At 43.2% G+C, this 26,461-nt stretch overlaps 1 protein-coding gene across 1 annotated transcript; it reads left to right on the plus strand.

Moving 5' to 3' along the window:
- The first annotated feature begins 2,137 nt into the window (after positions 1-2,137).
- dyrk3 (dual specificity tyrosine phosphorylation regulated kinase 3) lies at positions 2,138-12,757 on the plus strand. The gene is made up of 6 exons (XM_056400501.1): positions 2,138-3,040; positions 5,069-5,178; positions 8,711-8,916; positions 9,016-9,322; positions 9,461-9,877; positions 9,979-12,757. The coding sequence occupies exons 1-6, from the start codon at positions 2,998-3,000 to the stop codon at positions 10,708-10,710; spliced, it is 1,815 nt and encodes a 604-aa protein (XP_056256476.1). The 5' UTR covers positions 2,138-2,997; the 3' UTR covers positions 10,711-12,757.
- The last annotated feature ends 13,704 nt before the right edge of the window (positions 12,758-26,461 follow it).

The raw sequence follows: 26,461 nt of genomic DNA on the forward strand, positions 1-26,461 counted from the left end.
ACAGAAACTGTCATTCTCAGAAAGTTATAAACTGCAGACTGTATCCAAGAGGAAAGCCCAGAGAGATGCCTCTCAGTTACTTTAACAAACTAGTCATTACAGAAATATTGATTCAAGTGTGTTGTCTTTAAAAATAAATAAATGAAAATTAAATAATATCATTAACTTTTATTACAGTTACAATGTGCATGTCATCATGATATTGAAGACAGTAGAATCAGGATTTAAGTGCTGGTTGAATAAGATTTATTTATTTGTTTGCTTTTCTTAAGAGGGACTGATCTCCACCACTGTTTGGGTGTTGTCCAAACATGACCTAAGTAGGAAGTGCCGAGTCTCTCGTCTCCTTTTCTACACCAACTTGTATTGCTTTCAACTCACCAGCAGGTGGCAATACTTCATCTGAACTGTAAGTGCAATAGTCACCATGCAGATGGTAAGACATGCGTGTTAATACCCAAATAGAGGTGGTTGTGATTTTGTTCTCATATGCTCTGATATGCTACACATGATAAGGCATTTAGGTTTTGCTGTGACACTCACAGTTTCTTCAATTCTTATCCTGATATCACTGTTTTTAGTCTGATTCTGTTTTCAAAGGGCATTCAAAATAAGCTGCTAGACCAATAAACCCACAGGTGTCCGTGTCTGTCACAGACACTCAGACCAAATACAGCTACAGCCCCCAACCTCCACAAGGACCTATAGGTAGCTTTGCACCTGGTCCTGTTTCATGCTGTGGTTGTAAATTTACTGGTTGTGATTAGAATTCACACACTTATACCTTGAACTCTACTTTGAAAGGAAAATGCAATAAGCAGATCAATTTTTAGGCATTGTCCACCTACTCTCTTTATGCAGCACCATCTAAGAATAAGCTGCATGGCCGAGCTGGCCTTAATGGCTGGCTGCTGCCCAGAGGACCACCTAAAACTGTGTCAGTATGCTTATTTATGGCAGCAAATATAGACAGGCCCCTCTTCTCACCTCTGAGAAAGAGCTAAGATTAGCATCACCCTCTGCCCAGCATGTATCACTGTCTGAATTTAGCCTGTTCCCCTGCTCATGCCTGCCTGGTCTCACTTCGTCTGTCCTCTGCCCTGCCCCTAACTATATCTAGACCTGTATAGATCGGCATATCCTCTCCAGTTTCAATCTACGGTTCAGCTTTCCTCACAGGGTATGCAAAGCGAATGACCAACAGCACTTTGAGGGCCTGAGGAGAGGTCTTCCCAGCCCTAGGGCTGATGTTTTCATCATCAATTAATCTGCAGATTATTTTCTTGATTAACTGACTCTTTGTCCAGTTTATAAAATGTCAAAAAATTGCTCATCACAATATCCTAAAGGCCAAGCTGACATCTTAAATTGTCTGTTTGTCTGACCAGCACTGGAAAGCCTTAAGATACTCAATTTACTACAATAGAGAACTAAGAACACCAGCAAATAGAAGTCAGAACTAGTGAATTTTTCTTTAGCCCTTTTGCATAAAAAAGGACCTAAACAGTTAAACCACAAAAAAATAGTTGCATACTGATCAACTACTTTATTAGTCAATCAATTGTTTGTCCTACCTAGCTCCTTCAGTCTCAAGCTTTGCACTTTGAAAAACATGAACATGAAGAATAGTTGGCATGTGTGCAAACAGCTGAATATATATATATATATATATGGCATCACTTTCTTAAAAAGAACACTTTTAAAAGGTTCATAAGTTAGTAACTAATGGTGTTATAATAATATGTTGTTAATAATAATAATAATAACGATAATAATAAATCTATGAAAATCTAATGCTTTATAATGTAAATAGCGACTATTAACGACTTGATTCATTAGTCAGGTCTCATTAATTGCTTACAACCGATAAGTAAACGTATTAACCATATTATAAACTGAACATTATAAGGTTGGCTGTTGTATTAGACTGCATTAGTGTTTTTTGTTGGGTGTATGCACCTAATAAAATTCATACATAATTCTTGCTTTATAGTACAGTAGGTACGGTGTATTATTGCACCTTGAGTACATCCATATTGGCTCCTCTGCAGTGCTCCTGTTGGCCGCTGCGGGGCGCCCTTCTGCTTGTTGTCTCGACGCTAAGCGCCGCCCTGCGCCCTCCCTACTCTGTGTGCCTGCTGACTCCAGGCTTAGTGAAGACGCCCTTAGCAACAACACACAGCTGAGTCGAATAAGATACTCCGACGGCAGAAAAGAAGGATTAAACACTGCCACTTTATTGCACTGACTACAGGTGAAGCTTTCCTGCGAGGGGATGCGCCGGTTGTTTCTGCAGTTAACATGGGGCATCAGTCTAGCTAGCGAGCTAGCCTATTTTGGCTAGCCATCCCCGAAGACGAGCGAAAGCAGCCCCAAGCTGTCCCGAAGGAGGACACGATCCTGAGGGTCCATCGAGTGGTAGCATCGCTATTTGCTAGCTACAAAGTCAGCTAACCGGGAATAAGCACGGGAATGGTGCTCTGGATCGACTCACTGCACCGACAGAGAAAGGCGAGGGGCACCCGGGTCAGACCACCAAGCTGTAATATTTGGACTCAGACTATTTTTAACAGAGGGAGCGGCTCTCGGGCGGACGAGTGTTTTTGTGGCTGTGCAAGCTAGCTGGCTAGCTAGCCGAGGGAAACGACCCCCACCGCCTGCTCAGGTTTTTCAAACGGCTTCCAAGGCTCATGTCAGCAAGGGCGAGTGTGAGAGTAGCACACTGAATTCACAACTCGGTGGTTTTAATAAAACAAGGATAAATTACACACGAAGCCAAGAAAAACCTAGGTAACCCCAAGGAGAAAATAACTTGAGTTAGTTGAATCGAAACCGCAGCTCAAAGGTACTGGGACTCCACTCATTAGCAAACACGGCAAAGTTGTAAATGAGGTTAGCTAAGTTTGCTACGTGACTCTAGTTTGAACCTTTGTTTTGCACTTTTTTGTTCGGGATTTTTTCCACTTCGGATGCTGGCATCACATATTAATTGCAATCATGATGATAATAAGCAGAAAACCAGAGGGCCCAATAGCAACAGGTAACCACAACAAAGAGTTGCATTCTTTGTCAGAAGCTTTTGTTTTCTTGTTTTCCTTCGTTGTCAAAGTATTTTTGCCTTGTTTTTGTTTAATGCAGACTTGTTTTAACTGTACAAAAATTAGTAAGTGTTTTAAGTGTCATGTTGTGGCATTAGTTTCATCCTCAAGCAGCTCTTGGCATTTACAGAAATACTTTGTGCCTAAAATGTCTGATTAACAAAATTTTCTCTTGGCTCCCCTGGCTTAAATCATTCAGAGGACGGAGAACAGACAGATGTAGCTGATGTCACACTGCCATGGGCATTTCACAAGACGCGGGTTGTAAACATGTTGTCTTTTGCTTTGCGACTCCTTATCAATCACGAGACTTGTGCCTGTGAATGTTTTTGGAAGATTTGATAAGCTCCATGTCTGTCAGCTACTTCTTTTACAACTGTTTTGTAATTTGCACCATGACTGCCATCGTTGTTATGGTTTTATTAGTACATTGGCACTGACTTCAGTTTTGTTTGTCTGTGTGTCCTGTGTTTTGGGGCACGAGTAATTTTTAAATCTTTGTTACATTGCTCTCAAGCCTCAGTCATACCCTATGCTATATAATGTACATATTGTCTGTAAGGAGATACCAGGAAGAGGAGGACAAAAAACCCCACTACACCCCCACTGACACGTTTTATGACACATGATTAGCTGTATGTCTGTTTGCTTGAACCTTGTTCTCCACCCTTTGCTGTACAGAGGCGGATTTTCACAGTGCGGAGAGCTCAGCGCCAGCTGCACGTAGTAGGCTGGATGTTTGGTTACATAGAAGTTTGGACTCTTTAAAAAAAAAAAAAATGTCCCCGGAAAGTTTGCCTGGACGACAAAGTCAGATGCTGTACAGAGAGTGCTGAGCCCCCACTGAGTGATTAGGAGTTTGCAGAGGGCTAATGGGGTCTGTGCTTGCCTAATATTGTGTGTGTGTATGTAGAGCCCTAATGCCTCTGTTTGCTGTGCTGTGCAGGTCTAATGCGTCTGTATCCAGGCAGCAGGTCTAATCTGTCCCGGAGCTGGTCTGTTGACGAGCCAGCGCAAGGGACATGGGCTCTGACGCACCTGCACATGGCTGCAACACTCTCAGGGGCTGGTTAGAGAGAACACCAACCCTTTGCTTATGAGTTAACCCAAAACAATAACCGTAAATGGCGTACAACCTAATTTCAAGCTATCGGCGGTTATTCTGGCAGCTTTTACAGGCAACTTGTTATTTACATTAAATGACTGTTGAGATGAACAGCAGGCTGATGGGGGGGGGGGGGGGGTTGCCATTTGAGTAACTGGCTTCCTCCTACAGTAACTGCTCCTCTCATCCATCTACTCTTGTCTGTATCTTGTCACATTAGGTGCTTGGCTTGATGCCACAGAGGTGAACACGCATACACAGCACTATTGAATGACAGGCACCCGCATCCTTCCATATGAGCTCTATTTCTGAGCACACCTGGTGTGTGCACTACATGACTCGGCCTGAATGGACAGATGGGCAGACGGAAAGATGCTGTCGTCACAGTGGCATCTGTTACCCCCATTAGGCCAATAATACCACTTGCAGCGCTAGCGATCTGAGACCCTAAGCCCTATCTAAGCTGGTCAGGTCGGAGCCCTGGCCTTGGATACAATGTATTGGACACAATAGATTCAATGGTGTATCTGCTAATAATGGCCTTTTCACAGTAAATGTGGGTTAGGATGTTGTGGCAGACAATATGCATCCCCACTGGTCTGCAGTCGGCTGTCCTGCTGAGGCTCACTCTAGGGATTTGTTGGGCCGAACCAAATCATTTGTTTGCGTCTCAAGGTAGTTATTGGAACTGGTAGGTCGATTGATGAAATAATCAATGAGACTTTGCCTGGTTTGAACAAACAAGGGATTTTCTGCCCCTGAGGAGTGAGATTAGATTGCTTTTATCCCTGAGTGTGTCTTGTGTTGCAGATTTGACGATTCCACACTATCACACTAATTCATTTGTTCATCTTTGTCCTCTCAGCACGCCACGGTGACGGCCTCTATGACTCGTACATGAGGACAGACCACATCCTTAAGGAGGAGGCAGATACAAACAGTCCGTCTGGGCTGCCCCCAATGCCCAAACACACAGTAAGTATACACAAAAACACAAACATACACACAAAGCCAGCAAAGCCCTATTTCCTGTGCCGAAGCACACTCTGTCTCCAGACATCCTGTTCCTCAGAGAGATATTCCCCACTCAGCCCTCTTCCTGTTCATCCCATTTGCATTCCTCCTCCTCTCCTCAGTCTTGCTTTGCTGCATCAATAGCTTATCTCTTGTCTTATCTTTTTTTCTCTAACCTGTGTAATTCAGTCAAGTTTTATACCATTCAGTGAGAATAATGTAATCATGTGAGTAATATTGATAGACTGCCTGGGGGGAGTACAAGAATGTGTGTTGCAGCGGGCAGTTCTCCATGACTGTATCACATTAGCTGAAGTGAAGTAGCCATTTTGTGTCAAGCTTACGTAAATGCAGAGATCAAACAGCAATTTGTGCCTGTGGACATTTGTTATTTGAACATGCAAATCATTTAATAACAATGCATTTTACAGTTCACAGGCTGTTAATTCACCAATGTACATTATGTAACTGTATGGTCTCCAGTTGCTTCATACATGATCATTGTCATCTGGTCAGACAAATAACAGAAGAACCAGCCATAAACCATTTTTGATGTGCAGATATAATACATGCTTTGATAAAATGCAGTTTATATGCTTTAGTCAATGGATTCATAGTTATAGTTGCTGCTTTTAAAGTTTCATAACTTTGATTACCTGTTTGGGCTGTTGGCCAGACAAGGACATGCCTTTGAGATCTGGTAACAATTTATGGTGGGCATTTGTCTATTTCAACATGTTTAACGTTAATAGATCGATTAGTGTTTTCTTTTTTTCCAATACTGAAAATAGATGATTGTTAAAGCTCTAGTGGGGTATCTCCCTGCTATGTTAGCCTTTCTTGAAAGCCCCTTTGGCAGAAAATGGACAAACACAGACAATGATACACCATGTCCTCTCACACCAGCAGAGGAAAAAAGGCTGGTTTGATATATTGTAAAGATTTATTGGGCTTGAAAATGTGACCCACAAACAAAATCGCCAATCAACATTCTCCCCCTCCTCCCCTTCTTCTGTCTCTTGTAATTCTCTATCACTGGGCTTGTACAGAGGTTAGGCCTAGTTTTCTATTCTAGTCCTGTCCTTCTTCCTTTGTATTTTCTGTCACGCTCGCAGAGGTAATATCCTCTGTTGAATGTGACTGACAGTAACTCGCCCCAGTTCACCATGTACAGAGCTCAGAGAGTTGCCTCGTGCTCTATTAGAGTAATAAAGTGATGTCATCCCGGTTCTCTGTAAGATGAAGGGACAAACTAATAAAATATATTGTAGTAGCACTTCCTGGTCCAGCTCAACACTGCAACTGATACCACCCTAGATCATTTTATGTCTGTTACCCAACGTCTGTCTCTGCATGAGCATGATTTGCTGATGTGTGACAAAAGTCTGCATGTCTCCTGCATGCGTTGAGGTGTGTGTGCGTGCGTGTGTGTGCGTGCGCTTGAGAGACAGGGAAAAGCATACTTAGTTTCTCTCTGACAGCAAAGAGATTAGCTCTTCTCCATCTGTTGCACCATGCAGATTTGCACACACAGAGGACTCTCCACCTCCACTGTTAAAGAAGATTTACACACTCTTGTTTTTATACCCATCATTAGCCACTTTTAAAAATGTTTTCTTTTCTGATAGCGCCCCCTGCACGGTCAATCAATAATCCAGCACAGTTGGTGCTCCACATGTAGAAAACTTTGATTTTTTTTTTTTATGCCAGCGTTTGTGTGTGGGTGAAGGGGCTCAATCAATGACATTCACTGTGTTTGTAGCACAGCCTTGGGACAACAGCTGCATGAAACCCTGGGTCAGCAGCAGGGCTGTTGTAATAAGTTTAGACTATATGGTTACATGTATGGAAACCCATCCTGCATTCCACCTCTATTTTAGGACTCAAACTTACAACACAAACACAACCCAAGCTGAGTCCTCTCTCAGTAGAACATGTCAACACCTACTTTTAATGTATGTTTCCATGTTGTGTTGTCTTTATCAGCTGACATGGGTTCAGCCATAGACCTGCCCAGCTGTGTGTACAAGCTTGAAGTCAGGAGCTCCACAGGACAAAAACATTAAGCCCCTCCCTCAGATGGGTGAAACCACTCTGCCATTAAAATGAAAGTGTTCATGTGAAAGCGAGACAGTCAGAAAGACTCAGTCAATATGCCTCTCCAGTGTGTCTGCATATAGGAAGGCCGTGCTGAGTTTATGTCAGCGTGTCTTATTAACAGCCACACTGCTTCTACAGTTTAAGAGTATAATCTAACTTTAATGACTGTCATTTCCCTTGTGCTCCATAATCTTGTGGAAGGTTCTTTCCGCTGTGCGAGAGAGAAAAGAGGGAGAGACAGAGTGAGGAGGAATGAATTCCTGGGGTTGCTGAAACGAAGCTGTTTACTGGCAGGCGAGAGCAAGAGTCTAGAGCTTTCCATAAACTCTTCTAACCTTTCAGGTCCTCTTAAGCAAAGGTCGGTCAGACACTTTTAAAGTTTATGGGCAAATATGTTCAAAATTTGTGCTAATTTATAACAACTGAGTGGTAGGTTTGAGTAACAATGGCTAGCCACCATTTGCAGTCATATTGAACCCCATATAACTATTCAAATTCTTTCAAGAAGTTAAATGCTGGACTTCACGAAGTTTAAGAATTTTTGCAATGCTCAGCCAAAGATTACATATACTTTTTTACCAAATTGTTAGCAACTAGCAAACAAACAAGTAGGCAGGGGTATAGGTTGTTTTGCATGTGTATTGGTTGGAGGTGGGCCTGTTGTTCTCTTGAAATTCCTGTTGTGCTGGTTCATCCACTGCTAGCTGCATCCCTGCTAGGGGCTTACTGCCCATGACTTTGAAGCTAGCAGTTAATATTTCATCCTGTATGTAGCAAAACAAAAGCTTGTATTAGATCTCCTGCATTTTAACTTTGTTTGCACAGTGAATCATGAGTTCATTGTGAATCATTACTCTTTCTGTGGTATCTTTTCTTCTCTGGCCATATTTAAATCACTTCTACTGAAGTACCGTTTAGTGTGTGGTGGTGATATGTAAATAGATAGATCCAGAGGAAGCCACTGCCCCCCCCCCCCCCCCCACACACACACACACACTTTAGCTTGTAAGATGAGCATGAAAATTGCAATTACTCTATTTTCTGTTTTGTTATATATATATGAAATATTGATAAAATTCCATCCAACAAAGGAATGTATTGTGCATGATTGTGTTCAGCGACCTTTCACTTGAGTTCTCGCAGACTTGAGGAAAGCCCCGTTTTACATAATGTAGCACTAGTTTGTAGTTAAACACATACTCGGAGAGAGATCCTCTCTTAACTCTACCCTAACCCTAATATATAATATTAATATATTCACTTCTTCTACACAATAAAGTACAACATCTACACCCTGTTCAAAGACCGAATACACTACATTGGAGTGTTTACCAAGTGGATTTTCTAATTTTCTTCTTTTTGTCCATTGTCTGTTTTTCTCTCGTCTTTATAGGTTGTCAGTAACAAGGCTGTAATGAGGGATCAGGTAACTGTGCGAGGTGGCCAGCTGAAGGTCAAGTACCTGTATGAAGACGCCACCAATAATCGAAAGATCAATGCCATAACTACAGCAACCACTCAGAACAGTGGGACCACTGGTCATACGCCCAGTAAACCTGCCCCAGTCTCCAGCCTGTCCAAGGAGCACAGTGTAGAAAGGTGAGAAAGATGCACACACAAAGACAACTTCGGATCTTAGAGAGACCTCTCAAAGCATGCTTAGATGCACCAGTAACACCACTTGCTCGTTTGCCACAGCACTGAATCCAGTAAGGGCTCCTCCACTGAATCCTCCGGCACACATGGAGTTGGGAGTGGAGGGAACAGTGGGAAGCTGTGTGGCCCACTCACTCCTGACCAGGCTCTGAGACTGTACCGATCTCAACTGACCACCCTGGAGCAGACAGAGATCCACTCCTACCCAGATATCTACTTTGTGGGACCCAATGCCAAGAAGAGGCCTGCCGTTGCTGGAGGCAACAACAACTGTGGCTATGATGATGAGCAGGGCGGTTACATTCACGTACCCCATGACCACCTGGCTTACCGCTATGAGTTTCTCAAGGTCAGACACATTTATATTTTGATACTGTGAAGTGTTTAAAGACTATTACAATAACACCGAGTGCCTGTAAAGCTAATAATGTTTGATTTTTTTTTTTTGCTCACCCCAAATTTTTATCTCCCTCTTTTGGCTTTTCAGATTATCGGTAAGGGTAGCTTTGGCCAGGTGGCAAAGGTATACGACCACAAACTGCAGCAGCACCTGGCTCTGAAAATGGTGCGTAATGAGAAGCGTTTCCACCGGCAGGCGCAGGAGGAGATCCGCATCCTGGAGCACTTGCGCAAACAGGATCGTAACGGCACCATGAATGTTGTGCACATGCTTGAAAACTTCACGTTCCGCAACCATATCTGCATGACCTTTGAGCTGCTGAGCATGAACCTATATGAGCTTATCAAGCGCAACAAGTTCCAGGGCTTCAGCCTGCCACTGGTCAGGAAGTTTGCACACTCCATCCTGCAGTGCCTTGAGGCCCTGAGCAGACACAGAATCATCCACTGTGACCTCAAGCCAGAAAACATCCTGCTCAAGCAGCAGGGACGTAGCGGCATCAAGGTAAGACACCTGGTACATTCATGAATGTCTTGTGAAACTGCATGTGTACATCTAATGTTGATGTTCACTCATACTGATCTCTCTATTCCTGTGTGTACCAGGTGATTGACTTTGGCTCCAGCTGTTTTGAACACCAGCGAGTGTACACCTACATCCAGTCCCGTTTCTATCGGGCTCCAGAGGTGATTCTTGGTTCACGTTATGGCCTTCCTATTGATATGTGGAGCTTCGGCTGCATACTGGCAGAGCTGCTGACTGGCTACCCCCTGTTCCCCGGCGAGGATGAGGGTGACCAGCTGGCCTGTGTCATGGAGCTGCTGGGCATGCCTCCACAGAAGGTTCTGGAGCAGGCCAAAAGAGCAAAGAACTTCATCAACTCCAAAGGCCACCCTCGCTACTGCGGAGCCAACACCCTGCCCACGGGGGCCACTGTGCTGACGGGGTCTCGCTCCCGCCGTGGCAAGATGAGAGGCCCTCCTGGTAGCAAGGAGTGGAGTGCTGCCCTCAAGGGCTGCGAGGACCCCACCTTTACTGACTTCATAAAGAAGTGTTTGGACTGGGACCCCTCATCTCGTCTCACCCCTAGCCAGGCCCTCAGGCACCCTTGGCTGTATCGCAGGCTGCCCAAGCCCCTACCAGGGACAGAGAAGAGTCAAGGGGCCACAGTAAAACGACTCCCTGAGCACCACAGCACCTCCTTCCCCTCTATCCTGGCCAAAGGGGGGCCTGGCTTAGGCACTACAGCTGCCAACAACAAACTGAGGAGCAACATGATGGTAGATTCAGGGGAGGCCATACCTCTTCGCACGGTCCTTCCCAAACTTGTCTCTTAGGGGGAGGCAAAGAGAGAGAGAGAGAGTCCTCTTATCTCCTCTCTCCCTCCACTCCCTCCTCCTCTGCACTTCTCAGGAGGAGTCAGAGTGTAGGGGAAAGAGGAGCCTAGGTTTTAAAACTTGTTTGGCTGTTCTTTTATTTGTTTTTTACTGAGAGGTGTCGACACCCCAGTTCCTGGTTTTTAATATTAGCTGAATACAGACAGAGAGACAATAAAAGAAACACTCTGAAAAAAGGTTTTTATACAGAGGATTTCCTTGAGCGGCTGTGGAGTTTCTGTATACAGCCAACTGATGAGGTTTGATTTAGATAATGCTTTTTAAAATCTTCCTTGTGTGAGTGGACAGCTTCATAAATGAGCAAATGTTTTTAATCTGCGTGTGTTGTCACGTGAGTGTTGTGTTTTAGTAAAAAACACTCAAGCACACTGTCACTTGCCTCACTTCACACTCTTAACACTCATAGGACGCCACCCTTTCTGGGGAATCGTTTATGTGAGTGACACTTGAAAAGGGCTACAGAGATCACTCTTATCAGGTTAGAGTTAGCAAACAAAGATTTATTCAGCCAACATCAGTTAATAGAAAAAAAAAGAATCATGCTCTAGTGTTTAGGCCCTGACACACTGACAAAGTTATCCCTCATGTATTTATATAACATAAATGCCTTCACACAGGTAATGGGGGGATCGGCATTATGTAGTGAATAATTATGAAAACATTTTTTTAGCAATAAGTCTTCACTTCCTCATGTTTCTAATTTTGCTCTTTTTCTACCTTTCCTGAACCCTGGTGCTTGCATGTCAGCTCAATATGTGACGTTAGTATGTGTGTGTGCTTTAGCTTTGTGGTGCTACTGTGGGAGACATTGAGAGGGCCTGGGACAACCTATTTACAGCCCCCTCCTCCCCCCAACTCCCCCGTTTGAGTGGAACGGGGTGGGGGGGTGGGCACAGTAGTTCCACTCGAACTCTGTCACAGAGGTGTCAACGTCACAGTCGGTACTTCACAAACTGGTTTGCGTGAGACTGTTGTGTGAGGCAGAGCGATGGAGAGCTGCAAGTCATTGCACATACACACCTGTGGGGTGATTGACAGGAAAGTTGCATTGGAAAGTTAAAGTTTGTATGAATGTCACTTGCCCATGCCCCTAACTGGCTGCTGTGATTGTTGGCAGTGGCGCATTAATCCTAATGGAAGAATGGTGCAGGGCGAGAAGGATCATGGGGTAAAATGAAGGGCAGTATGTTTAATATGAGCCAAGATCTTTTTTTTTTTTTTTTCTCTGGGGGAGGTGTAGATGAGTTGACAGGACAGGCCAGTGATAAAGGCGGGGTTTTATGGTACTGCAGAAAGACGTGTTTCTCAGGGAGACATACTTGATACATCCCTTAATCTTATATTAACTGTGTTCCACTTACAGTCCTCTGTCCCGACTATAGATGAACATGCATGCAGTTCTGTCCACTGAGAGCGAGAGAATGCAGACACGAGTGAGTCTGCAAAGGGGGTCTGCATGCTCCACAATCTGACCTAGATTCTCACTCCTCCCCCACCACCTCTTTCTCTCTCGGTTTTCCCACTCTGTCTCATGTAGGGCAGGGAACCTCTTAAACTTACACATATATAGTGAATTATGGTGCTGTCCAAAACGCGCGCACACAGACACGCACACACAGACACGCCCGGTGCATGTTGGTATGGACCACACCGCTCAAAGACTTCTTTCTCTTGTCCCGTGTTTTCTCAGTGAAACTGTCAGGGATTTCTACTCTGTCTCCATTTTTTATAGAAGTGGTTTCTATTGCTATTCACTCCAGAATATCAGAGGATGTAAAAAGCAAAAAGTGGAAAAAGAGAAAATTGTATACTGTCATGTTGTTCTAGTGGTGTGCGTTAGTAGGAGGGTGTTTGGTGTTCCAGCATGAAATGAAATCACAACCTGTTATCAGACTGAGTGACTATGAGAAGAGAAACTGTACAGTAACCAAATGAAGTTGTGATAGTTTCTTTTTCTAAAGAAAATAAAAATGATTATTAACTGAAATGTGCTGCTGTCGGGTGATTTCTGGTTTGGCTAGCTTACATTGTAAAAGCAGAAATGTATCTATTTAACAGGCCGGAGTTTCCAAGACCTGCAAAATCCAGTAAGTACTGTCCACCAAGAGCCAGATAAGAACCCTTGCCCATGAATCCTAAAGATTTTTTTTTTTTTTTCTAATCTGATTTTCTCTTCATTTCTGGGGAAAGCTCTGTTCTCTGGAGAGATCTGCAGAGATAGTGAGACAATAGATGAAAAGGAATGTAAATTCTCATTTGTCACCTAACCTGAAGCTCCTGTAACCAGTGGTAACCAGTGTTTGCCAGGTGATACCTTGGGCCTGTGTTATGAAACAAAAGTGTATCTCCGGACGGCCCAGCGGTTCAGTCGCTGTAGTCACTCACTATAAAGTGAACAGGATTTCAGTCAGTGATAAGGTTACAGATTCGGTGAACACTGGGACACTGGTGAGTCAGTGGCCTGTGACACAGCTTCAAGGCAGAGTGTGATACTGACACTGCCTTGTTATTATGCCCTTCCATGATAGTCATGGAAAAACACAGAACAGGCTCAACAAAGCGTGTAACATGCGTTTGTAAAGATTTTCAGCTATTTAGTCATAAGATATTATCTAAGAGTATTACGTCAACAGCTTCAATTGACTCTTCCTTACACAGCGCTTAATGATTAGTTAGGACAGGATATGTTACTACAGCGATGCTTTTGTTCTGTAGTTTTTACAAAGGTGCCAGAGCAGCTACAGCCAGTACATTTAATGATGGGTATAGGTTTGTTTATGACAGTATTTGGTATTATTGAGTTATAGCTGCAGCTGCGACTGCCCTGCTGTGATATATGAAACAGGTCTGTTGGGTGAGTGGTGATGCCACTTCCAGTTCAGGTCCTCAGTGTTGTAACTCTAGGAAATTTCCTGCATCCATTGTGACGGTTCTGCCACTGGTTGATACCCTGTGCAGTTCATTAACTCTTTAACTCAGCCTGAGGTCCACATTCACATATTTTAAGGTGGTTGCTTGCAGTTGAGTTAGTCTAGTGTCCTACCACGGGCCATATTTATCTTGTTTTCACCAAAACTGTTTTTAGTATCTATCTGTTAAAAGTACTTTGCACCTCCTCATTATGTGCCTGATGTGCCAAACTATCCGCCTTGTGTCCCATCTGGATGGATCACAGAACAGATGCACAGCACCACCAGAAATACTCCTGTGAAGAAGAAAGTGGGAAAAGAGGATGACTATCTGGTAATAATGACGATAGACCGATCATCTCATGTAACACTGATGATTCATGGATGTTTACACTTGCAGACTGGTCTCGTGGGGGAGGAAAAAAAAAGTCAGGTATATAAGCAGCAGGAGGAGGAGGAGGAACCGGTTGAGCAACATCACCTACTGAATAATACGAGAGAGAGGTGGTGAGTGGTGAGTGGTGGTTGGGCATGTGTACAGGAAGTTGACACAGGTGTTTAATGCCAGCTGATTTTGAAAGTAGGACACTCCATGGTAAAATGACGTAGGTATCGTTATTTCCCACTAGCCTGGGCGAGGCTCAGAGTTTCCTTCTACCGCAAGTCAGAGCGCCCTCATTATCCTGTTAATTCCAATGACTATGACATCGGGTAAAACACAGAAGACAGATGATTTTATTTTGATGAGCTTAATGCAACATCATCTTAGATGTGTCTTTGTCCTGTCCTATTCATCTGTCTTCATACAGTAGTTGTACTGTTCTGACATTACTTGCTCTGTGGCACATTAATGTTTTGGAATTGGTTTATATATATGTAAAAGAGCATGTTTTACCAATGCCATGTTCCTCCTATATTCTATATTCGAGATTTTCCTTTTCAATTATACGACTTCTTCTCAAAATCATGTGAACTACTTTACAGTAAGTTGTTTTCTAAATGCAAATGATTCTGTCTTTCTCTCTCCTTCTCTATTAATGTAAAAGCAGATTAGATCAATCCCATTAGACACCAACCCAGTCACCTTCTGACCATATGGTCTAAAGCTCCTTCGTCCTTTTGGCACACTGACTTTTATTCTCTGAATCACACACAGGGAGATGGTAGAGAGAGGGTGTCCGTCCTCTCCTCTCCTCTCCTCTTCTCCTTTATACGAGCAAGACTCAACAAGTATAAGCCTGCAGACCATATGTAGCCTTAGCATGACTGCTTGTGGTGAATGTGTACAAGAAGGTGGATGAGGAGGGGGGTGGGTCTGAGGGTGGGGGGTGGATGGGGCATCTCTGATTACTGTACAGGTTGGGAAATCTTGACCTGCTTGTGGCTCTATGTTTGGCTCAAAGTGTAAACATATGCGTGTTTCTCTGCCTGTTGCTCTAATCACATCACATCTCTAATCACATCACATAGAGTGATGTGATTAGTTATTTCTTGACGAGACAACATTTGAAATATATCACCGGCCAACAAGACAACAAGAGCTCCATTTTTTGTTTTACGGGTCAATTCAGCCAAGTTACATAAAAAGATAATTCTCACCTCACTGCAGCTGTATCTAGCCATGTTTTGGTTTTATTTGTCCAGGTTTTAAGATGTGATTGTACGTGTCTGAGATCTCCGCCTCAGACCCAATAAAATAGAAGCTCATGGAATTTTGTTTGTGGGTCTCACAGTATTACAAAATGCATTTAAACACTTGAATAGTCATGTTAAAGACAATGTCCCAGTTACACCGTTTAAGACAGAGATGTCCCTGTGCTCATTGGAGCAGCTTCTTACCAAAGCAACAATCTCTATGAAAAGAGCTGAAAGTGTGTTCTGTAGATTATCCAGAGCGGATATGTCACAACCAAAGAGAATAAAACCAAAACTGTCCTCATCACTAGATACCAAGCGAGGTAAATGAGGAAAGATGTTTTTTTTTAGTAATTCAGGTGAACTAACCCTTTCATTTTATCTGTTTTACCAAGTTTACCTAAACTACTGGGTATAACTTTCACATTTTGCCTCGAAAACGTCTTTAATCTTACAGTTTGAAGACAAATTTGCATGATATTTACTTAACTTTGCTTTACATATTTTAAGGCACATTTGCTTGTACCATAAAGGTGTGTGTCAAAAATATCCTAACTAGAGTTTTTCTTCATTTTCCTTGTAAATTCTCCGTGACAGAAGACTTGTTTAACCTGTAATTAGGGATATGACAGTGACTGATATGTCTTGACAAACTTTTAAGGGTTGCCCTAAGGGACTCAGTGCTTATATAATGATTTGTTTGCTCACTCATTTGCGTTATAATATTTTTTTATGTAACTGTGAGCTCTGTTGTGATCCACCTGACCAACTCCAGAACAGTAACTCATGTCTCCACTGCGCTCCAGAGCGTCCTCTGTACTTCACTCCTCCATAGTTTTGCTTGAAGTTGGAACGGACAATACACACACACACACACACACACACACACACACACACACACACACACACACACACACACAGTCCTGGGTCACAGAGTGCAGACACACACCAGAGCTATGTGTGTTGTCTGGCCTCGGCCCACTGGGACAGCTGAGGTACGAACCAGGCGATGGAAGCAGCAGGAGAATGTCACATTAGTCCCTCTGTTGCACCAACACACACACACACACACACACACAGACTTCGGCCTACTGTTCCTTACTCATACACACACAATGACACACTCACAGCTGAGCTACCACTAGTCACACACACACACACACACACACACACAAATGCACAGCTGAGCACATGTCTATACAGGCTGAACAGATGCAGATCGTTGGGAGAGGTGGGGTTGTGCTCCAGGAACATTTGCCCACCCAACCCACCAATCTACATTCCACACTGACTGCAGGGTAGAGGAGCTGTGCACGTTTGCATGCTATGTGATTTTTCTGCAAAAGGCATTTTAACTCAGACCTTTAACTTCTTCTTACTGGTTGAAACTTAACCGCTCTCCGTCTGTGCCTACAGTTACTGTACTTGCTGCCTGCAAATGCAGCCCCCATATTTAGGTTTTCAGTTTCCTTGTCTTGTTTACATGACCCGGCTGGGTCACAGTTGGGACTGGAATAGAGGATGACTCATCCCCTGTCTACAGAGATGAATCTGACTGTCTGTCTGTTTCTCTATATGTGCGTCCTTGTGTGTAAGATTGCATGTGTTTTTATGTTTGTGTCTTTCCAGTTCTCTTATAGCCTCAAGGTAGCAGGTCTGCATAGCAACACTCTGAGAAGAAGCTCTCACACACATCAAAGAAACCGTTTTGACACAATATCTGTGAAGCCACCTCCGCAAAAGCTCCACGGAGGTTTTTCACGGTCTGGTCTTGTTGGAGTGTATAAATGAAGAGGCAGGTGAATATATTTGTGTAAAACATGTAGTTTGGAGTTTTATTTTTGTGACTTTTCAAAGTATTGGATCGTTATGACTCAGGACTAGTGCCCCCGCATTTTTGCACCTGGTCTTTCATTAATATCCTACTATACTGTACAAAAACAGTGCAACCATTGGCTCATTTCTTTTTCCTTTCAGAGCCATAAACAAATATTAATTTATAACATCTGATTCATCTCTCTTTTTCCACTGTTTCTTCACATGCTCTATTACCTATATTTTTTTCCATCTACTGGAGAATTACAGAAGACAAGTTTACTTGTATCGCATCTTTCAACAACATGGCAATTATAATGGCAACGCGACATACAGTGTGACATAAATAAGTGAAACTGGTGAATAAACATTATAGTACAGTTGCACTGCAGTAGAACATGAATGGTTAGTTTTACATTTAATTTAATAAAAGGCATGGACGCACTGTATGTCAAACAGGAAATATTTAAGCCGCATTTTAAAAGACAGAAACCGTGATTAAGGGAATCTATATCCTCCCATCTGTACTGTATTTCTATGCCAATACTCTATATGTTCCACGACCTCTGTGATGAAAGGGTAAAAGGTGAAAGGAGAGTGTATATCCTCATATGTGCGTCACTCCCTCCCTCCTTCATCCAGCAGTGTCAAACTACTGTCCTCAGAAGATGTCATTAAACACAATTCAGATAATACTTTGGCTCCTCTTTATTATTTCTTGCCATTTGTTTTTCTCCCACTCTCTCCCTCATTCATACACACACACACACACACACACACACACACACACACACACACACACTGTTCTGATAAGCATGGTGACCCAAGACTGTCCACTTTAAACATGTCAGTGTGATGCGACAGAAGCTTTGTTGAACTAGATGTGTGGCTGTCACCCACAGAATGGTACAGGGAGGTTATCTGTGGTGAAGCTGTACACTCCTATTGTCTGGTAAGGCACCTACAATCTGGACACTGTTGTCACAACCTTTCTGTTGCTGGGTAAATGGGATATTTATGGTTGGTTTCAGGTTTCACAGAGAAGACAGGACAACCTTTACCAGGGAATTTTTGGAGTTTGGGAGACAGTCATCTGCTGGTGTGAACCTTGGCACGTGTTGCTAAGCTACCTTTAATTTATCTCTCCTTCTTGGTCTTGGATCACCACTAGTATTCAGGTTACTTCACATTAATCGACCCAGTTTCTAGGTATTTGTAAATCAGGGGCAATTGCATTTGTAAAGCAAAAAAAGATGAAGCAAAAAGAACATGCAATTACCCGTCCCTCCAAGTTTGTGGTTGTATGTGTGTATGTACACAGCACAGGCTCATGTGCTGTGTTTGCATCTTCGGATGCACAGAGAGTAAACACATACTCACTGGTTTCTGTCACATGCTCCGTCTTGTTTGTACTTCTACTGAACTGCTTTCCAAGTATTAATTCAGTTTATGCCAGTATCATTCAACAAGAACAAACAATTCTGTAAAATTGTCATTCTGTGCCACTGCTGGTCAACAAGAACAACAATTCCATGCGCCTCAGTCAGGACATCTGTACTTTGAATGTGCTAATTATAGTAAATCTAGTTTGAAGAAGGCGACACACTGCATTGCTTTGTCACAAGGGACAAAAGCTCCATTGAAAGGTTCCCTGAAGTTATTAAGCAGTACATTATATGGCAGTGTTTGCAAGACAGGATGGCACCAGCAGTGCACATGGAAAAGGCTGTGTATGCATATATGTTTATATGTTTGTGTGTTGGGTAGGGGTGGGGGGCAATTGGCCTCATTCTCTCTGATGTCCTCTGTCTCTCATCCATCTCGAACTCCCTTGTAGCAGCTGCTGGGAGAATTGTTGAGAGCTTTTTCCATAGCAGTGTGGAGTGCCAGTTTCCGTCTGCTTCTGACAGGAAACACGGTGACCTACTGAGGAGAGGAGAGGAGAAGAGTTTCCCTCAGCAGCCAAAATGACGATTGCACTTTGCTTGGTAGACTCTCTCTTTTTTTTTTTTGTCTGTCTTCCCCTCTGTTTTTCTGTCTGGCACACACACACACACACTCACGCACGCACACACACATGCACACACACACACACACACACACACACACACACACACACACACACACACAGAAGGAGACTGGGGAAATGTTTGAACACAGCCCATCAGCTGGGCATCAATAATTCAGTCATTCTGCACTGCGTTAATGTTTATGTTTCACTAGTGGCTGAACACAAAAACTCTGTGCTATATTAAGACCTGAAGTGCAGTGTTGAGGGGCAACATCACAAAACTGCTGAGAGTGTTACAGGCAACAACATTTTTGGAAGTGCTATAAGAATAGCAGGTGCATTTGGGGGGCATGATGGCTTTTACCTCAGCACAAGGCCACAGCCAGTGGCCACGGTTAGCTTAGCTTAGCACAAAGACAGCAATTAACACATTATATGTTGTTTGTTTAATTCATACAAAATCCAAACATTGACATTTAGGGTTATGTGACAGACTAACTGTTCTAAGGGATGGGAGCTGGTTGCCAAGGAACAGCTCTGGTCAGAGCCAGGAAACAGTCCAGCACAGAAACCCCCAGATTTTGTTTCCTGTGGCGAGAGCCAGGCTAGATGTTTTTCCTCTGTTTCCAGTCTTTATGCTAAATTAAGCTAACTGGCTATTTGCTGTAGCTTTGAAGTTAATGGATTAATTACGTGCGCCTAACTCTCTGCCAGAAAGCAAATGAGCGTATTTCCTAAAATATCTAACTTTTGCTTTTGCTAACACCAATCGTTGTCCCACATATGCCTGGACACCTGTGTCCATGCATGGGGAGGGTGAAACTTTGCTCATGGTGGCTGCATAGTGCACACAGTCAAGGTCAGAGTCAACATATTGGCTAAGATACAAACACACAGACACACACACACACACACACACACACACACACACACACATACATGGACATACAAAACAAAACAGTGGGAGGCCTGCAGGATTGAACAGTGGTAGTCCACCCTCTATGTTCTCTGGCTACATTAAGTCCCGAGTTCAAGAGTTCAGGGCTTAATGTTACTAATCCTGTCCTTGTGAAACATACACTGGAAACGTGAGGCAGGCAGTGCAGCATTATGTATATACAGTATGGGCAATATAAACTAAAGGTCCATAATGACGTCTATTTATGTCTCTTATGTGAAAATGACATGGTTTCACGTCTTATAGCTAAGCAGGTGTGTATGTGCTGCATGTCCCCATGGACATACTGTATATGTATGTCAGGAGTAGGGCAGCTAGCAGGCATAAGGCATGACAGGACGTGATATTGGCTGAGGGAAATATATGTTTGAGGAGTGGGCTCCAGGAATGGAAATCCACACCAGCGGGGCATGCTAGTCTGTGGGTAATACAACCGTACAAGGGCATAGTAGAGGCAGAGCACCATCGTACGGGCCGGGCACATGCACACACATCTATGTGGGTGTGTGCGTGTGTGCATCTGTGGTGGTGGAGGGGAGGGAGTGATGGGGTGGTAGTGCCAGATGGGCAGCTTAAAAATAGTGCGGAGTGGAGGATTGCAATTGCACGGGACTCGAGGAACACATGACCGCCAGTCCAGTAGTAATTCACAGTGGGTTTCTCTCAGCTTTGTGATGACTGATAAGACAAGAGAGGAGGATGATTAAACTGAGTTTTCTAATATGGCTCTATCTGAGTCGTCTGTCTTAAAAAATAAGACACTGCTAGAAGTGCACGGTTTGCTGTTTAGTGCTGATGTTATGGGTATGTTAGGTAGGTATGTGTTACAGGTATCACAAAACTTGTAAACTGAGGACTATGGAGTCTGTGGCGAAGTGAGCCGAGCAGACATGCAGGGGCAGTGGGGCAGTAGGTTGAGAGTAGGAGGTGAAACGTGATGGGGATCAGACTGGCAGGATTAAAGAGCACTGGACTGACCTCTACTAATGCACAGAACAGAGGAGAGGGATGAAGAACTAATGGGAGGCCACAGGAACAGCTGCTCATTAGAGAAGGACCAGCACGTACTATTATATACTTTAACTCCTCCTCCCCAACACATACACACATATGCATATATAAATAAATAAATATATATATATAAACATGCCAGTGTGTGTACATACAACATACACAAACTGATTTGATTGAAGGATAATCTCATGCACAAAGTGGCTCTTTCACCTCATGTAATCTCAGTTTAGATTAAGATGGATTATTGGATTACAAGAGCCTCCTCAAAGGAGGGAGAGACAGACAGAGAAAAAAAAAGGATAGCTAAAATTTACACTTGGAGAACACAGGAAACATGTATTACTATATTAAGAAAAGGTAGTATTACATATTGATATTATTAATAGTATTACTCTTTTACCGATTCACATATGTCCAGAGGCGCACCATCAGGAAAGGCAAACCAGGCAAATGCTTGGGGCACCCGAGGGGAAAAGGTGCCCCTGGTGGCGCCTCATATTGGCATATTTTGCAATGACAACTATAAACCCCCTTAATCCTCCCATAAAGACACCATAGAGTGCACTGGTGTTGACCCAAAACGCCCCTAAGTGGGGAGCCTGATGACATGATCTGTAGCTAGAGTCTACTGATCATGAGTCTGCATCGCGATGGTCTGCATATTGCTTTATTGCTGCCTGAAGAAGGGTGCTAAGGTTGACAAGTTGCCTTTACCTATTGGCATATTTCAGCCACTCATGTTTGTGCCCAGGGTGGGCATTTTGCCCATCAGAGGCTTTGATCAATATTTTTCACTATTGCAAGCAAGGTTATCCCTGGTTTCTTAATGTTGATCTTCTCAAGTCCAGCTTCTTTGTTTTTGATATGGATGTAAACTAAAGAATAGCAACATGAAAAACAGTATGTCAAGGATAGACACAGTTGCAAACAGTATATGTACAGTCTCTCATTATCCATGAAATGCACCTTATAAGCTAAGGCCATCAGGTCATCATAGCAGGTCTGTGACTGAATTTATGTGTTTGTGTCTGTCCAAGTGCCTAAACAAACACATTCAGTGTCTCTATGAGTGTATCAGTGTGTATCTTCCCTCCAAGAGTGGGTCAGCGGCCTGGAGTGAATCATGGGGAGAAAAGGCAACATGACATTGTTATGTTTGTGAGGAAGTCGGTGTTTTGCCAAAGCACCAATAAGTGCAGAGACTCTCTCTGTGCAGGATAACTGGAGCATCCCGCTAGCCCATATCACTGGGTCAGCGGAATCAGACCTGTGTATCTGTGCGTATGTGTGCATGTGAGAAGAGAGACAGAGCGACAAGTGTGTGAGTGAAAGAGAGAGGTGGGCGTGAGTGTGTGTGTGTGGTTGTTTGTTAGGTGGATGTGAAATTAGGGCATTCTTTACAGCTGAGTAGGGCAGAAGACAAGCTGGCAACAGAAGTAGGCTAAATCATCGTCGCCTATCATTAAACAGTCTCTCGTTTATAGGGGGGACACAGGAATGTCCATGTGACAAAAACGTGAGAGCAACTGCTCGCACACACCACTTGCTGTCCCACTAAAGCAGCAAGAAAGAAGGAGAGAGAGAGAGAAAGGTGTTTTTTTTATGTTTCTAGTCTATTAAACCAATTTTCAGTTTCATTTTCAAGGCGCTTTGTTCGTTGTTACTGCAATTACTTTCACATTTCCCCTCTATCTCTGTTTCTCTTTCAGTCATCCAAAACTTTCTCTCTGTTCCCAGCTCCAGAGCAGGCCTGGGGTCAGTTTGAAAAAGGCCTGCACACAAGACCACTGAGGGCCCTCATGCCTCTGCAGGGACATATGTGGTTCAGTCTCTGTTCATAGATGAAAGGGGGATTCCAGTGGCGGTCACATGCTCCCTGCGGGGCTATAGAGGAGGCCAGCCATTTCATGGATGACAAACCATACATGGTTTCCTTTGTGTGGATGCATGTGCAGATTTCTATGGCATTGTGCAGTTCTTCTGTTAAAGGCAACCTGTGCAGGACGTGTGCCTTTTCATGTTTGGTTTCACATGTGTAGGTGTTTATGTGTTTGTGAGTGAGAGAGAGAGAGAGAGAGAGAGAGAGAGAGAGAGAGAGAGAGAGAGAGAGAGAGAGAGAGAGAGAAATGAACACGTTTGTTCTTGGTCCTCAAGGCTTTTAAGTGCAAAGCACTAGCAGGCAAAAGTGTTCCATGAGAATAATGTGAATGAACCACTATTGCAGTTGTACTTAAAAATATATGAGAAGTATTAATAAATTATATTCAATATCCTTCAGCACACCCACGCATGCACACACGCACACACACACACACACACACACACACACACTCACACACACACACACACACACACACACACACACACACACACACACAAACACAAACACAGTATTCTCCTGCAGGCCATGGTGCACTTCCACCTCCAGAGGCCTGTGTTGCAGAGCCGTGATTGGAAGTGACTTTGCACACTCTGTATCTCTCCATCACAAGACTGGATTGCCTTGGAGCTGATCACATCCGTGACTCCTCGACCCTGAGCACGTGTGTGAAAATGGGAAAGAGAGCGGGAATGTGAGAAAAGAGTGCAGGAAGTAGAAGAAGAGGGATCTTAGTCAGCCACTGCCCTTAAGAGCTGTTGTCTCTGACGAACTGCACATCCGTCTCAAATGAAAGCAGAATGGGGAAACCACCTCTTCTGTCTTCGAAGAGTTTTACCATGGTTCACTGAAGTAAACCAGGCCAGGGGCAGATCATGATACAAATAGACCAACAAGTAAACAGGCAGACAGACAGACAGACTGACTGACTTACAGACAAAGTTTCTAGTTTCTAGTTCTAGTTTCTGCAGTCTCTTTTAAGGCTAAGTTAAGAAAGGCCATGTGTAAACAAATGCATTGCAGTGGTTGAAGGATGCAGATAAAGCAGGGTAAAATGAGATCATATGTAAATATGGGGTCTTGGTGCTCTACTTAGCAATTAGAGAGAGATGGAGAGACAAAGAGAAAAGAGCAAGTGAGAGATCATACGAGGGGATCATCAGGGGTATCTGCGTGCATCAGAGGGGTGAGCAGGTTCAACAGGTCCCATGTTGGGTGGGAGGCTTGCGAGTGTTCAGGTGCTAGAATCCTATATCAGAGCCAGTGCTGACCATGGGTCTATATCAAGAGCCGGCTAGGGTTTCAGCCCGGGCGCTGATGGAGGATTATTCTGAGAAAGACGGGTTCTGGCCAGCCTGAAATAACTGATCCAAACTCGCTCTGACTTTCGCGCACTAATGAAGAGCAGAGGGAGGAGAGGGAAAGGCGAAGGGAGATGCACCTCTTGCCCCTGAGATTTCCTTCCTGTCAGGAAGTTAAAAGAAGTGCGGTGAAACAAGAGAGAGTGTCAGGAGAGCATTCTGGGAAGGAGTGGAGAAAAGGAAAATGTCAGCATGCCAGATTCTGCAGCTCTGTGCACAGGCCATGCATTCCTGATCCTTGTAGACCAGGACAAACTTTGGGACACTGACAAATAACCCATCAGTTAGGGGCAGAGATCCTCTATGTATGGTTGGTGTGATATAAGCATTCTGGTCACTCCAATAATAAATAAAGAGAATAAAGGTTGGAGCCACGACACTTTCCCCAAGGAGAACACCATAAGGAACACGTCGTCCTGAGTTTCTGGGAGCAGTTATAAGTACGCCCGGAGCTATGCAAAGTTACTGTAACTCTGTACCTTGTGTTAATTCATCAACACAAAGCTGTCAAAGCTCAAGCAACAGTCTCCAATTTCAGACTCCTCTCTCACATAGACTGTGTGTGTGTGTGTGTGTGTCTATAGGTGTTTTAAAAGGTGTACTCTGTGTTTATATATGGAATTTATGAGGACATGTGATGTGATTCTCTTACGTAACTGAGGATAATAACAGTGAAATCCAAGTGGAACCTAGGCATAAGGACCGTGTCACTCCTTCATGCTCTGCTGGCGAAACTTTCTATTGATTGGGAAGTTAGGAAAATTATATACTATCCTTATACTACATTATTTTATCAAATATACACAGGAATTTATTATCCTAAAGATCAGTAATTATTACGGTCATTAATTGAAAAACTGGGGATTACCTGTTGGATTAGAGGTGTAACAAAAGATTATATCAGCATATCTCAAATTTACAGGAAATTATCAGATCGTGTCAAGTTATGTGTGCATAATGGATGCTAGCACAGAAGGAGCAATATCTGCATTGTTATGGACAAACTGTATCAACCATATTTATGTGCATCTGTTTTTTTCTAGCTGCCAAGCAACACAGTATTTCAGGAATACTTTCTCATTCTCTTGGTGTCAGTCTGGCCTATGTATGTATTCAGCAAGCTGTTGCTGCACTGCACTACATGGGAAACTATTCTTGACAGTCCACTCAGCAATGATACATAACATTTTTTAAGAAAAAAGTTATTATAGGAGCACTGCACGTCAAGATCAGTTTACATGTCATGTGGAATACAGAAACAGTTATATAATGTCTTCTGCTGCTCTGGAGGAGCTCTTTAAAGTCTGATAAAATAACCCTGATGGCGTCATCAGGGTTATTTTATCAGCTGGTGCTCAGCTTGGATGCTATCAAATTGCATTGTGGGAATTTTACTGTGTTGCATTTTTGGATCTTGACGCATACTTGGAACTAAAAGTCAGCATATCTCTGCCTTTGTTACATCGGTTGTGACCATTATGACTCTTGAGAGTCCACAAACCTTATTAATATAATTTTTATTTAAGTGTAGTTAAGTGCACTAAATTGCTATTGATTACCCCTTTAAAATAAAACAGAGACAGTTCCTGGTCTCATTAGCCACATCAGTGGTAAATGACAAGCATTATAGTACCTGTTTATGTAAGATATATTTCATGTATGGCCTATTTCTAGAATACAGTTTAATTGATAAGTATTGAATAATGTTATCCACTCTAAAAGCCTAAACTGTATCACTGGAATTGAGCAGTGAGCCCATAAATGTTTTTTTGATCTACAGACACAGGCATTCGCTAGTCACTTTATCACTGATATTACTGGGAGAAAAGTAAAGTGTGTTCCTATAGGTGGAAGTGCAATTGGCGAGCTGGGTCTTGGCCCCTCCATCCTATTTTTTACATTGTATTACACAAGACTAGTGTGTAGAGTGGGAGCATAGGATGGCCTGTGACAATTTCATGACATGTCTTTATTTTGCTTGCATTGTGAATTCTGTAAACATTTACTTGTTCTCTTAATGGTGTGATTATCCTCTAATGGTGCATTATGTAGCTGATCTAAAGCCCTTTGAGAAGGCCAATATGATTAAGGACAACTGTACAAATAAAC

This window comes from Seriola aureovittata, chromosome 2, assembly GCF_021018895.1.
Source record: "Seriola aureovittata isolate HTS-2021-v1 ecotype China chromosome 2, ASM2101889v1, whole genome shotgun sequence".
Classification (NCBI taxonomy): domain Eukaryota; kingdom Metazoa; phylum Chordata; class Actinopteri; order Carangiformes; family Carangidae; genus Seriola; species Seriola aureovittata.

Bases quoted from the DNA above. Each gene is read 5' to 3' on its own strand.
- dyrk3 (XM_056400501.1), top strand. From the start codon at position 2,998: ATGATGATAATAAGCAGAAAACCAGAGGGCCCAATAGCAACAG. The intron at 8,917-9,015 runs GTGAGAAAGATG...CGTTTGCCACAG, and splicing joins AAGGAGCACAGTGTAGAAAG to CACTGAATCCAGTAAGGGCT. The intron at 9,878-9,978 runs GTAAGACACCTG...TGTGTGTACCAG, and splicing joins AGGGACGTAGCGGCATCAAG to GTGATTGACTTTGGCTCCAG.